At 55.8% G+C, this 13,502-nt stretch overlaps 1 protein-coding gene across 1 annotated transcript in view; it reads left to right on the top strand.

Moving 5' to 3' along the window:
* Window positions 1-1,592: 1,592 nt before the first annotated feature.
* CD22 (CD22 molecule) overlaps window positions 1,593-13,502 on the top strand; it is a 13,691-nt gene continuing 1,781 nt past the window's right edge. Inside the window, exons 1-12 of the mRNA XM_029913142.1 lie at window positions 1,593-1,626; window positions 2,073-2,477; window positions 4,200-4,490; window positions 4,907-5,173; window positions 6,848-7,111; window positions 8,849-9,112; window positions 10,708-10,971; window positions 11,065-11,328; window positions 11,498-11,597; window positions 11,815-11,878; window positions 12,693-12,832; window positions 13,158-13,251. Coding sequence (XP_029769002.1) covers window positions 1,593-1,626; window positions 2,073-2,477; window positions 4,200-4,490; window positions 4,907-5,173; window positions 6,848-7,111; window positions 8,849-9,112; window positions 10,708-10,971; window positions 11,065-11,328; window positions 11,498-11,597; window positions 11,815-11,878; window positions 12,693-12,832; window positions 13,158-13,251 — 2,451 coding nt within the window. The remainder of the gene's footprint in view (window positions 1,627-2,072; window positions 2,478-4,199; window positions 4,491-4,906; window positions 5,174-6,847; window positions 7,112-8,848; window positions 9,113-10,707; window positions 10,972-11,064; window positions 11,329-11,497; window positions 11,598-11,814; window positions 11,879-12,692; window positions 12,833-13,157; window positions 13,252-13,502) is intronic.

Genomic DNA, 13,502 nt, shown 5'->3' on the forward strand with positions numbered 1-13,502 from the left:
CTCCCTGGGGCATTGGGACCAGCCCTGACTGCCATGGGAGAGCCCCCCACCCCCTCCCTTCTTGTCTCCCATCCATGCCCAGATCGTGCCCGCCCCAGCTTAGCCAGAGAGAGGAAAATGAAAGGACCCAGACGCTGCTAAACAACCCCCTGCACCTGCAGCGAAAGGGGGAAGTTTGGAGCCACCCTTTGAGGCGCTCTGGGGCCCGGCCCCCCCAGCTCGCCCCCAGGGGGACCCACAGAAATCTCACCCCCTCCTCACTCCACCCAGTGCCACTTCCCCTTTCGCCCTCCAAAGCCGCCGGACTGATTGCTCAGCTCCCCCCCCGGCCAGATCGGCTGCTGGAGCCGCGGCTGCAGGACGCACTATAAGGTAATTGCACCTTCTCCTGCCGGCGGGAGTGGGGGCTAGTGGTTAGAGCAGGGGGTTGGGAGCCAGGACTCCTGGGTTCTATCCAGGCTTTGGGAGGGAACTGGGGTCTAGCGGTAATGGTGGGGGGGCTGGGAGCTGGAGCTGGTGCAGGCTGGCTCTCCAGCGCTAAGCGGGAAGAAAGGGGCCTGTTTAGTGCTTGGAGAGGAGATCTCCAGGGAAACACGTACAGTGCTTCAAGGGACACGGTGGAGGCGCAAGGGGGTGCTGGGTTGCAGGGGGCGGGGTGGGGGCACTAGGGGGCGCTGTGCTGCAGGGGACGGGGTAGGGGCAGTCAATGCCGGTTCTCACCCCCTGAGGCCACTCTCCCACGTCCTCCCCCTCACCTTGGTTTGCTCAACGCCCAGAGGAAGTGGCAGCATCTCTGTGACAAAAATACCCCGGGCCGAGGCCCAGCCAGCGGCCCTTGACGCGGGGGAAACAGCTGCTCTGGTGCCCTGCGCTGCTCGGAAGTGGGGGGGGGAGCGTTCTCAGGAGTCTTCAACCCCCATCACCCAAGTGGGGGATCAGACATGAGGAGCAGCCGGGGCCTTTGACGCTGGACTGCACCGTGCCCGGCCTGCGGTGAGGCACACAGCCTGACAGCTGCTGCACAGCTGGGGAAACTGAGGCCCGGGGGGGGTGACTTGGAGAACCTCACACACAAGTGGGCTCAGAGTTCTGGGCTCTTCTGCTGCTCTAACCACTAGATTCCGCTCCCCACCCAGAGCCACGGATAGAACCCAGGAGTCCTGGCTTCCAGCCCCCACCCCCTAACCGATTAGAGGCATCCGGTGTGAGCTCCCGGGGTGTGGGTGGGGTTGTACCAAGACCTGTAATAACAGAACCCTGCCCAGCGGGGTGTGTAATGGTCCCCATGCATTTAGCTGCCTTCCCTATGTAAACGTGATGCCCTTTGCACCGCGCCATGTGTGACAAACCCATCCGGCAGCTAGTGAGTTAGAGCAGGGGGGTTGGCAGTCAGGACGCCTGGGTTCTCTCCCCAGCCCTGGGAGGGGAGCAGGGTCTAGTGGTTAGAGCGGGTAGCAGGTTCCCTGCAGTCTCCCCTCTAGCTGGTCTCTCTCTGCTCTGGGTGTCTGATGTTGCTCTGGGTCATTGCAGGAACCGACCAGCCCTTCACTCTTTCCTTTGCTCCCCGGCGCCGCGGCTGCCCAGGGGTCACCATGAGGCGTCTCGTCTGGTTGCTGTTCCTCCCAGGTAAGGCCCCTTCCCCTCGCCCTGAAGCTCTGGCTGCTTCAGACCCACAGAGCCCTGGGGGGCTGGGGAGAAGGGAGGGGAGACCCGGCTGGGGGGGGGGGTCACAAGCTCAGAGGAAGGTTTTCCTCTGTGAGATTTACTCCACTTGCATCAGACTAATGTGATCCAGTGATTGGCGGTGGGGGGTGGGCTTGGATTCAGGACTCCTGGGTTCTATCCCAGCTCTGGGAGGGGAGTGGGGTCTAGTGGTTTAGAGCTGGGAATCAGGAATCTTGGGTTCTTCCCAGTGTGCTGATGGGGAAACTGAGGCACAGAGCCACACCATGAGCTGAACAGGGAGTTTAGTGCTGGGAATCAGACCCCGATCTCCTGAGTCCCAGTTCGGCACTGGAAGCACCCGGCCAGCCTGCCCCTCACTGCCATCTCTGTCACTCTGCTGCTTCCAGGCTTCCTCTGTCAATGTGAGCCACCTGTCGAGGTCCCCGAGTCCCTGATCGCTTGGACGGGGGCCTGTCTGTCCATCCCGTGCCTCTATCGATCCTGTGTCCTGAACCCCATAAGGACAAAGAAATTGACCATCAGCTCCCTGACCTGGTACCTGAACCCTGTGTATGACCCTGAGAAGAAAGATTTCAATGGCACCGTCCTGTATAAACACAACGCCACCATCAGCCCGGCCATCGCAGGGCGCGTGAGGTTCCTGGGGGACCTGGAGAGAGATTGCAGCCTGCAGCTGTCTGACCTGCGGGCCAGCGAGAACGGCACATACGGGCTGAGACTGATCTTCTCGAGCACTGTGCAGAAGCCGGAGGAGAAGAAGTGGATGACTAAGATCAGTGTGAACGTGATGGGTAAGAGGGAAAGTCCTGGGCTTCCTTGTAGGAACAGATTAAAGACTCATAGCCCACCCACCCCACCCCCTGCTCTAACCACTCGACCCCACCCCCCTCCCAGAGCTGGGGAGAGAACCCAGGAGTCCTGGCTCCCAGCCCCCCCAAACACTAGACCCCGCTCTGGTAGCAGCCATCACTGGGGATGCAGCTCAATGTGCCTGGGATGACAGCCAGGACGGCTGTTCCTATTTTCTCCACCTCTGTCCCATCCCTTTAATGAGGTAACGACTCTCGCTAAAGTCTGGGGCTACAGCCAGCCTTGAACTCCCCGTCTGCACGAGAACAGCACCGACCTCTGCCAGTCGAGCTAAAGGAGATGGGTCCTTACCTAGCGGAAGCAGTAGGTTGTTATCCTCCGTGCTGCTCAGCAGAGCCTCTAGCAAAATGGAACAACAGTTTGGATAGAAAACTTCAAAGTTGTTTCCGTTTTACAGTATTTTTCCACATTTCTCCTGAAATATTTTACTCACAAACTTTGAATTTTTTAATTTAATTTTTCCACTTGCTTTTTGTTCCCTTTTCACCCCAAGTGCAGCACAAGGAAGGATGGCGGGGGTTGGGTTTTGTTATTTCATGTTTTCCCTTTTCCTCCGGCTGCCCCAGGGGAAGTCGTTTTCAGTGCCTCAGTTTCCCCACCTGAAAATCAGGGAGAATAATCCTTTGCCTATTTCCACTGTGGTCTCTTTGGGGCAGGGACTGTCTCTCGCTGTGTCTGGGCAGCGCCCGGCACAACAGGGCCCTGATGTCACCTGGGGCAGGGACTCTACCTAATGCAGTAGGAAGAGAGCCTGAGACGTGAGCCCTTGTATCAGAGGCCTGGTATGAGGCAGGCCCTGCTCACAGACTGTGGCAAGCACAGGGCTGATCTTGCAGAAATGCACATTGCTAAGAAGTGCTAGGCACAGAGCACTCCCGCAAACACAGCCCGATATTAAGTGGTACCAAGGAAGGTACAAAAACCTTCCCCCAGGATAACGGGAACACACTCACCCCTCCTAACAGATAAGATCAGGCTGACAGTACGGAACTTGTTTATAGCAGGGTATAAAGATGTACCCAAGGCTTTGTCTACACTAAACACCTTTCAGCGACACAGCTGTGCCGCTACAGCCCTGCCGCTAAGAGGCGCGCAGTGTAGCCGCTGTTTGTCGGCAGGAGAGAGCTCTCCTGCCGACAAAAAAATTCCACCCCCAGTGAGCGGCAGCAGCTTTGTCGGCGGGATCGCACTCCTGCCCACAAAGCACTGTTCACACCACCACTTTTCGTCAGTAAAACTTTTGTTGTTCAGGGCATGTGTGTGTTTTTTAACATCCCTGAATGACAAAAGTTTTGCCGACGAAATTCCAGTGTAGACACAGCCTCAGAGGGAGACTCTTTGGCCAGCCGAGGGGGCAGTGGAAAGTCCTGCCATAGACTGAGCTGTGTCCATTGTCACGGGCAGACATGTCTTAGTATCCTCGTAGAGTCTGCTGGGTGCTACTATCATGCTTTGTCGCCAATAAACCTGGTCCGGTGCCTTCGTACCTTAATGGATCTTGTGGTCATTGGGCGGTTCACTCGAGGTGTCTGCACAGAGCTGGGGCAGCACACAGAGAACACACACACGCAGCCGAACATCTAACACCACCTAATAATAAAGTGTTCTCCTTAATAACTTTCCCCTTTGTCCCCCTGACACAGATTCGCCTCCAGCTCCTCAAATCCAAGCACCCAGCGAGCTCAGGGACTCAGTCGCGGCCCAGGCAGTTTGCTCCGTAGCCTATCACTGCCCCGACTACCCCATAACCCTGACGTGGGTCGGTTTGGGGCATAGGACCCCTGAGCCCAACATGAGGATGGGGAGCGGAAGGACTGAGAGCACACTGACTTTCACGCCCACCTGGCAGGACCATGGGACAAATTTAACCTGCCGGCTCAGCACCCCGGCTGGGACACCGAGCTCCGAGAGCAGCGTGGTGCTGGACGTGAAATGTGAGTGGGGGGATTTGAACTGGGCGCCCCTGGGTCTGACAGCACCAGCCCCACCAGCAGCTCTGGCACTGACCCATAAAGCGCTGTACAGGCTGCAGTTCTTGGAGGGCACCGGGAGGTGGACTGGGGCCCAGGTAGGTGGAAGCAGATTGGCCAATGGGGCAGGAGCCGGCAGTATTTTGAAGGAAGAGTGGGGCTGTCCCACTGGGCAGGGATGGGCATGAGGGTCAGAGCCAGCACCCCCTAGAGGGGAAAGGCCCAATGCCCCATTCCCCGTCCCCCTGAGCCAGCCAGTCCCCTGCCCTGGATGGGAGCTGGCGCCTCCTAGAGGGGAAAGGCCCAGTGTCCCATTGCCTGCCCCATGTCTGGACAGTGTCCATATCTCAGCTGTTCACCCATGTGTTGGTTTGTTCCAGATGCCCCTAAGGGAGTCCAGTTGAACGCGACACCCGGAGAGACCATCCGAGAGGGGGACAGACTCGTGCTGATGTGCATGACCCAGGGCAGCAACCCCCCCGTCTCCACGTACAACTGGTATAAGGACACACAGTGGCTGCACCAGGGGCAGGAGCAGAGGCTGGAGTTTGAAGCCAAGGGGGATGAGCATTCCGGCTCCTATTTCTGCCAAGCCACCAATGAAATACAGCCGGTCCCATCCCCAGCGCTGCGGATAGACGTCCAGTGTGAGTGTGGGGGCTGGGGCCAGACGGGAAGGCAGGGTCTGCGGAACTGCCCGAGACTAGATACCTCTGCTGAGCACAAGGAGAGGATGTTATTGTACTTCCCTAGACACTTGTGATGTGGACATCAGAGGAGGTGAAATAGGCAGGGCTTGTTGCATCGGAAAAGACAGGAACTGAAGTTAAAGGGGAATCTCCATTAGCTCTTAGCAGTACAAGGCCTCTGACACACAGCATGGCAGTTTGGGTTCCAGCCAGCAGAGGGCAATGTGCCTAATCTCACACACACAGAGGCGGATCTGACCCATTCCCTCCAGCAGGGGGAGTGCTTACATGCACAGAGCAGGATTCAACCCCTCCAGCAGGGGGCAGCAGGAGACGCGTGCACACAAACACACACACACAGAGTTGGGAGAAAAAGACGAACAAACCGCAAACACTGGAACAATTTATTTTATTGCACTCAGGGGCAAAAAGGAGAAAAACAGAAAATTTGTCATTTAAAAAATGTGACATTCCCCCTGCCCTCCAAATCGGCCCATTTTGAAGCAGAAGCGACTCGGCTGTTTCAAACATTTGAAAGTTTTTTCAACCCGTCACCTCTCGGGAGAGCCAGAGAGCGTCTTGTGCCTGAATGAATTCGGCGGGTCACGCTTGGTCCCTGGCATATGCAGAAAACAACGTGTGATGCAAGAGGAACATTCGCTTTTGGGTTGAAATGTCCCAGATTTTGCTGAAAAACCCACAGATGAAAAAGCACTTTCCCTCCCCCCGCCCCCGCAGCTTTTGGAGGTTTTGCCACAGACAGATAATTCGTTTCACTGGACAATTGCTTTGGTTTGGTGGGGTGGGGGCGGGGGCGCGGCCCATTGAAAATCCAAACATATTTTTAGTTTTTTGTTTTTGATAAAAATCCCCAAAATTTATTCAGGGTTTTGAACTTTTCCTGAGACCGTGTGACAGGGTTCACTCGCTAGAGCGGCGCCTCCTGCTGGCCGTCTGGGGGATTAGTCCCCTCCTGGTGGTGTGTCGCCATCATCGTCACCACTTGCAGACCTGCTGCGCCTCTAACCTCTGTCTCTGCTGCTTGAGTTCCCTGGGCCACCTCCCCGTGGCCCCAGCATCTCCTTCGCCCTCTTCTCAGGGCCTCCCAGCCTGCTAGGAACCCCGTCCTCTCTCCTTGGGCACCCTGCAGACACCCACTGCCTTTGCTGCTGCCCCTGCAGCTCCTTTTATGTGAGCCCTCGGGGACCTGATTGGCTGCTCCGTTCAGCCGCTCTCCAATTGGCTGCTCCCTGCGCAGCCTCCCGAGGCTGCTTTTAACCCCTTGCTTTCCGGTGTGGGGTGAACACTCTGTCACAGACCAGAAAATGATTTTTTTCATGGGAAATGTCTGGGGAGTTTTCGTTGAAAACACAAACATTTCAGATGTAACCCTCCAAAACTTCCTGAGAGAAATAATGGCCATTTCCTCAAATCAGGCAGGGCTCTGCTGTGACACTGCCTCAGTTTCCCCACCCTACCTCTAGAGAAAGGATTGGCCCGTGCGACAGGTGTTCATTGGGGAACTAAGTTCAGTTTATTCTCTGCCACTGGACTCCCGGAGTGACCTTGGTCCATTCATTTAGGGTTTCCCACAGAATAATCCATTTAAATCAGGGCCTTTTTATTCCCCAGACGCCCCAAAGGACGCGCGTGTTGAACTGGTGACAGGCTCTCAGATCCAGGAAGGGACCACAGTTGTGCTCAGCTGCTCCTGCAGGGCTCATCCGCCCGTCAGCAGCTACAGCTGGTACAGAAATGGCCAGCACCTCCCAGAACAAACCCAGCAGGAGCTGCGGTTTGACAAGATCCATCCCGACCAGTCCGGTTCCTACCACTGCGAACCTCAGAACAGAGTCGGGATGTTGGAGTCGCCGGCCATTACAGTCGACGTACAGTGTGAGTAGCCAGGGGACCAGCAGGGGGCGCTGCAGCTGAGTGGGGTATCCGGGATCTGCACTCCAGCTTGGCATGGCAGAGCCTGCATGAATCCCGGAGGGGCAGGAGCCATAGCCTCCCCCTAGGACCTCCTTCCTGCCTCTGAAGAGGCATTGGTGTGAGCGGTGGGATCCCGTTATGTACCTCAGCATCCAGGGTATCTGTGCACGGGTGGGGTGCTCTCCTCCTCCTGCTTCACAGAGTCCCCGATTGGGAACAGGGCCTCAGCACAGCAGGGCTGAGAGTTAGCACCCCTTTGGGATGGCTCCCCCCTCTCCAAGCAACAGGCTCAGGCTCTCTGCAGACTCAGTCACACTCAGGGCAGCTCCCTCCTCTCCAAGCGACAGGCTCAGACTCTCTGCAGACCCAAGAAGTGTTGCTCTGTCAGTCGCACTTGGGGTAGCTCCCTCTGTGACGGGCTCCCCCCGGGGTGTCACTTAGAACTGCGGTACCACTGAGCCCATCTGACCCACCAGCCTGGGCGCCCTGTCACACTGTGGTGCTGTGATCAGTTGCCAAGCTCCCCAAGCCTGCTCTTTCAGCAGCACACACCCAGATAAGGACACACCCAGCTGCAGCTTCACACACAGATGCTGAGATCAGCTCTGCATGGGAAGGCTCCGCTAAGGCACCTCTCAGTTGCTAAGGCACGCACCCCCCTCTGGAGTGTAAACCCCAAACGATACCGTCTTGCACTGCACAGGGAACTGTACAGCGCAAGCTCATACAAGTCGCCCCCTCCCTCAATGTGGCGAGAGGGAAGCAACAGCTTTCTGCCCCCAGTTATAATTCCCACACACTGGTTTTAGACAAAACCAACACAAGTTTGTTAACTACAAAAGATAGATGTTAAGTGATGATAAGTGATAGCAAACAGATCAAAGCAGATTATCTAGTAAATAAACAAAACCACAAACTGAGCTGAACACACTAGCTAGGTAGGATATGAATTAGCAAATTCTCACCCTGAGTGATAAACAGGCTGGCAGATTCTTAAGGCACAAGTGGCCTTGGCTTTCCCAGGTTTTCATACACAGGCTAAAAATCCCTCTAGCCTGGGACCATCACTTCCCACAGTTCAGTCCTTGCCCCTCAGGTGTTTCCAGGTGTGTTGTTGTCGGGAGAGTGAGGTACCATCATTTCCCCACTTGTATATCTTCTTCCCTCTTGCTGGAAAGCTCTTTTGCTGTGACCTGGGTCAAACGGTTCCCATTGTGCAGTGCTCTCTCTGAGAGGTTTCTATTGCACACAGTTCCTGGGGTAACCCTGGTGATTGTCTGCATTTCCTCAATGAGCCATTAATATTGTTTGGCCTTTATACTGTTGTACCTGAAAGGCTGCTTGTGGGCGTTTTCATCCTCACAACATGTTTCAGTAACACATACATAGCCAAATTTCATAACTCCACATACGATGATAGCACGTACAATCCAACGAGATATTAATGCCTAGCAGATCAAGACTTTTAACATGATACCTCACAAGGAATACTTTGTACAAAACATATCCTAATTACATGACAGTGGTGACTACTGGCGTGCCAGGGTGTCACACCCTCCTCTCCCAGCAATGAGCTCAGGCTCTCTGCAGACTCAGGCAGGCGTCGGCTACACTCAGGCAGCTCCCTCCTTTTTATTTCTTGCCTATAACCCTCCCCCCCAAACACTGAGACACACCCTGATCTTGATTATTTTCCAGACCCCCCCAAGGAGGTACAAATCACCCTTGAAACCCCCCAGCGCATCCAGGAAGGCGACACAGTGATGCTGAACTGCTCCGTGGGCAGCAGTAACCCCCCGGTGACTAAGTACATGTGGTACAAGGATAACAGCCAGTATCAGGAGACCCAAGAGAGCGTCCTGACCTTCCCTGCCACAAAGGAGCGGTCCGGTAGCTACAGCTGTGAGGCTCAGAACACGATCAGCTATAGACAGTCTTCGTCTGTCTCAGTGGATGTGCAGTGTAAGTTATCGCCTCCTGGCTTCTCAGGCAAAGTCTTCTTGGAATTTTCCACCGCAAAATTTTGACGAAAAAAATCGTTTTGTTCTTCCAGCTCGACATTTTTATTCCATTGGTGCTTTTCGAAAAGCAAAAAAATTCAGTTTTCTCCCCTTAGAACAATGGTCTTTGTCTCTCATGATTTAGCCTTTTACATTTTGTTCATGCTTTTCTAATGAGAAATGTGACTTAACCCCCCTCCTCCCCACTTTTATTTTCTAACAGAAAAGTAGGGGTGAAAAGCAATACAAATTGTGCTTTGGTTGCATTGTGCAGCCTTTTCTCATTATTATTATTATTATTATTATTATTATTATTATTATTAAAAAGTCTTTTTCACATTTTCCAATGGGAAAGTGACTTTTTAAAAAAAATTCTGCTTGATTATCCACTGGAACAGGGAGAAAAAATGTTTGAAACGCTGTGATTTTCTCTCACCACCTAGCCTTTACAAAAACAGAAAATCATTTTTTCCTGCTTTTTCCATTTTATCGTGACTGAAAAAGCATGCAAAAAAGTTTTTAAAAGTGTTATTTACGCTCACGATTTAAAAAATATTTTTTTCATGGCTTAATTCACTTTATTTTTCACTGGAACAGTATCAGAAAAGTTTTAAAAAATCTTATTTTGTCTCACCATATAGTGGGTTTTATTAAAAAACAACCACCCCTTTTTATACTTTCCAGGGAGGAAAGTGACTTTTTGGACTTTGTTCCACTGAAAAAATAGAGAAAAAAAGTTTTGTTTAATGTTTAGAAACGACCAGAAAGTGTTCCCCCCATAATTTCTCCCCCTCTTTTACCCCTTCCCAGCCTTTTCCAGTAAATAACAATGGTGAGAACTTCACCACAATCTCCAACCAAAATTTGTCCAAAATCATAAAAGAAATGATTTCCCCTCTCCCCCAAAAATGTTACATATTTTTTTCCAACCAATTCTTTGTGGTCAGAAATGACTGTTGTTCCCTTTGAGACAAATCTTTTGGGGGTGAGTCCCCCTGTTTTCTGGCAAAAATAGATCTGCTGAAAAAGCCTCAGGCAGGTCTGGTTGTCATCTCAGGGGCTTTGGGGGCAGTCCTAGACACGCCTGGGTCACGGAGGGGAGTCCGCTGTGGGAAGCGCTTACAAGCAGAGCGCCAGAAGGAGCCCAGCTGGATTGGACCCTCGTCCCGTCGGCCTTAGGGTCGCACAGTGGGTGGATACGAGGCCTTCCGGGGTGATGGAGATGGAGAACTGAAGGAGCAGAGCGCTGGAACGTGTCCCACCTGTAAAGCTAAGCAGGGAGAGCCTGGCCCAAGAGGCCGTGTGATCTCTGGGTCACTAGGCTCCTCTTGTACATCTGAAGCAGGAACAGGTGGGGCCAGTGGCTGGAAGGGAACCCAGGAGGGAAAAACCCTGCTTTCTATTGAAATAGAGTAACCAGAGGAGTGGTATGGGAGGCTGTAATGGTCTGGCCTTTAAGATCTAGCTAGTGTCAGACCCCAGCCATGGGCTGTTGCTCCATTGGGGTCAATGGGCCGGCTGCCTGGGGCTCTCAGGGTGCTTTGTGTCTCTCTGCAGACGCGCCCCAGCATGTTGCCGTGGTGCGGCAGCCGTCGGGGTCCATCAAGGAGGGCGAGGCCGTGACCCTGGAGTGCTCCGTGGGCAGCGCCAACCCCTCTGCCCTGCACTACGCCTGGTACAAGGACGAGGCGCGGCAGGGTGAGAACTCCAACAGGCTGAAGCTGGCGGCCGTGGTGTCGGCTGATTCGGGCCAGTACCGGTGTGAGGCTAAGAATGACGTGGGCACCACCCATGCCGAGCCCATCCCGCTGGACGTCTGGTGTAAGTAACCAACCCCCAGAGCTGGGGAGAGAACCCAGGAGTCCTGGCTCCCAGCCCCCCACTCTAACCACTGGCACTGGCTCTCTCCCCCAGATGCCCCCCGGGATGTACAGCTGTCCGTGGCCCCACAGGGGCAGATTGTGGAGGGGATGGAGGTGACGCTGCGGTGCTGGGCCGATGCCCTTCCGCCCGTGCTGGGCTACGACTGGTACCGGGACGGCCAACTGCAGGAGCGGCAGACCCAGGACATGCTGAGCATCCCGGCTGTGAAGGTCGGGGCGTCCGGGCACTACCACTGTCGGGCCAGAAACCAGATCTCCTACGGGGACTCGTCGCCCATCCGCCTCACCGTCTACTGTAAGGGGCTTGTGTGCTGGTGCCCCTCAATCCCGACCCGCAGCCCCTGCTAGCCCAGCACTGGGGTCACCCTACCCCCAGCTCTGCTGGTGCCCCTCAATCCTGAGCTGCTCTAACCACTGGCCCCCACTCCTGTGCCCCCCATTCCTTGCTCTCTGTTGTTTTGCAGTCAGCTCCATGACTATAGCCAAGAACTCGGCTCTAGGGCTCGGCGTGGTCGCAGTGTTTATCCCCCTGCTGGTGGTGCTGGTCTTTGCCCTTAGGCGATGGTAAGCAGAAACCTTTCCTCACCCCCAACCCAGGCATCCCCAATCCCCAGGGATCAGCACCCACGGAGCCGGGCAGCCTGACCTCTGCAACAGGCTCGTGCAGCCGGGAAACTCCGCTCCTCCCCCACCCTAACCACTAGACCCCACTCCCCTCCCAGAGCCAGAGGTAGAACCCAGGAGTCCTGGCTCTTGACCCTGCTCCTCATTGTCATTGCAGGAGGAAGCAGCGTCTTCCCGAGCTGGTTGTGGAGCCTCTGGGCAGGCGAAGGAGATCGTTCTTTGTGAGAGATTTTTCATAGGGGGCGCTGTGCTGCAGGGGGCAGGGTGGGGGACTCTCCCCTGGCAGCCAGGGCCGGTCCCGATGCCCCAGGGCGGTGCTAGGGGGCGCTGTGCTGCAGGCGGCGGGGTGGGGACTCTCCCCTGGCAGGCAGGGCTGGCCCCGATGCCCCAGGGTGGCTCTAGGGAGCGCTGTGCTGCAGGGGGCAGGGTGGGGGACTCTCCCCTGGCAGGCAGGGCTGGCCCCGATGCCCCAGGGTGGTGCTAGGGGGTGCTGTGCTGCAGGGGGCGGGATGGGGACTCTCCCCTGGCAGGCAGGTCTGGCTCCGATGCCCCAGGGTGGCGCTAGGGGGCGCTGTGCTGCAGGGCATTGCCCTATAGCAGATCAGAGTTGAATTTCTAGTCCTGAGCCCTTGGGGTCATTAAAGATTCCCGAGACCATTCCCTAAACTTCAGGACATCAAACCCAGCGTGTGGGCGAAACCCCAGCGTGGGAAATTCTGTTCTTCCTCCGCCAAGCCCTCTTAGACATTACAAGAAGAAAGAGGATTTTTCTTCACTTCCTGTCCTAAACTTGTGGCATCACTGAGCCCCTGTTCCTCAGCTGCCCCTCCCTAGAGCCATCCCCATGTAGCGTTATGTGCAGCTGTTCCCCAGATGCCCTACCCCAGAGGTGGCTGCATCTCAGTGCTGGGCGAGCCATCCCCATGCGGCGTTATGTGCAGCTGTTCCCCAGATGCCCTACCCCAGAGGTGGCTGCATCTCAGTGCTGGGCGAGCCATCCCTGTGCACTCAATGGATGTTTTGTCTCTCTCTCAGCCTAGGAGACGGGAACCTTTGAAAGCCCAGCGGCCCGCCAGCTCGGTGGGGTGCCTGAATGGAGTATCCGGAGATGCTGTCAATTATGCTACACTCCAGTTCCCACCCAGCCACCCCCAGGGGCTGACTGCCCCTGCCAGGTACAAAGGAAAGGAACTGGGGGAGCAGAAATGAGTTCCCCTCCCCCCAGTATGGAGTCCTGGCTCCTCCCAGAGCTGGGGAGAGAACCCAGGAGTCCTGGCTTCTCCCAGGGGTGGGGAGGGAACCCAGGAGTCCTGGCTCCTCCCTGAGCCCAGGAGGGAACCCAGGAGTCCTGGCTTCTCCCAGGGGTGGGGAGGGAACCCAGGAGTCCTGGCTTCTCCCAGAGCCGGGGAGGGAACCCAGGAGTCCTGGCTTCTCCCAGAGCCAGGGAGGGAACCCAGGAGTCTGGGTTGCGTCTCATCAGAGCTGTTGATTTCCTCCCAGGGTGCCAGGAAACTCGAGGCAGCGAGTGAAGCCAGGGGGCCTGGATGAAACCGTTATTTACAGTGTGGTGAAGAAACCCAACCTGCCGCCCAAGGTACCAGCCTGGGGTTACCCTGGGTCCCCCCAGAGCCCCGTCACGTCAGAGCCTGTGTCCTCCAGGCCCTTTAACTGTGATGCTTGGGCAATGCCCGTCTGTCACTGAGTGAGGGGCACCGGCAGGGCTGGGGGTGGGGAGGGGGAGCCCAGAGCTGGGATCGCAGGGGGCTGTGGGTCAGGAGTGAAGGGCACTGGCAGGGCTGGGGGGGGAGGGGCCCAGGGCTGGGCTAGCAGGGGCTGTGGGTCGGG

Source organism: Terrapene carolina, unplaced genomic scaffold, assembly GCF_002925995.2.
Source record: "Terrapene carolina triunguis isolate 2854851 unplaced genomic scaffold, T_m_triunguis-2.0 Scaffold493, whole genome shotgun sequence".
NCBI lineage: Eukaryota > Metazoa > Chordata > Testudines > Emydidae > Terrapene > Terrapene triunguis.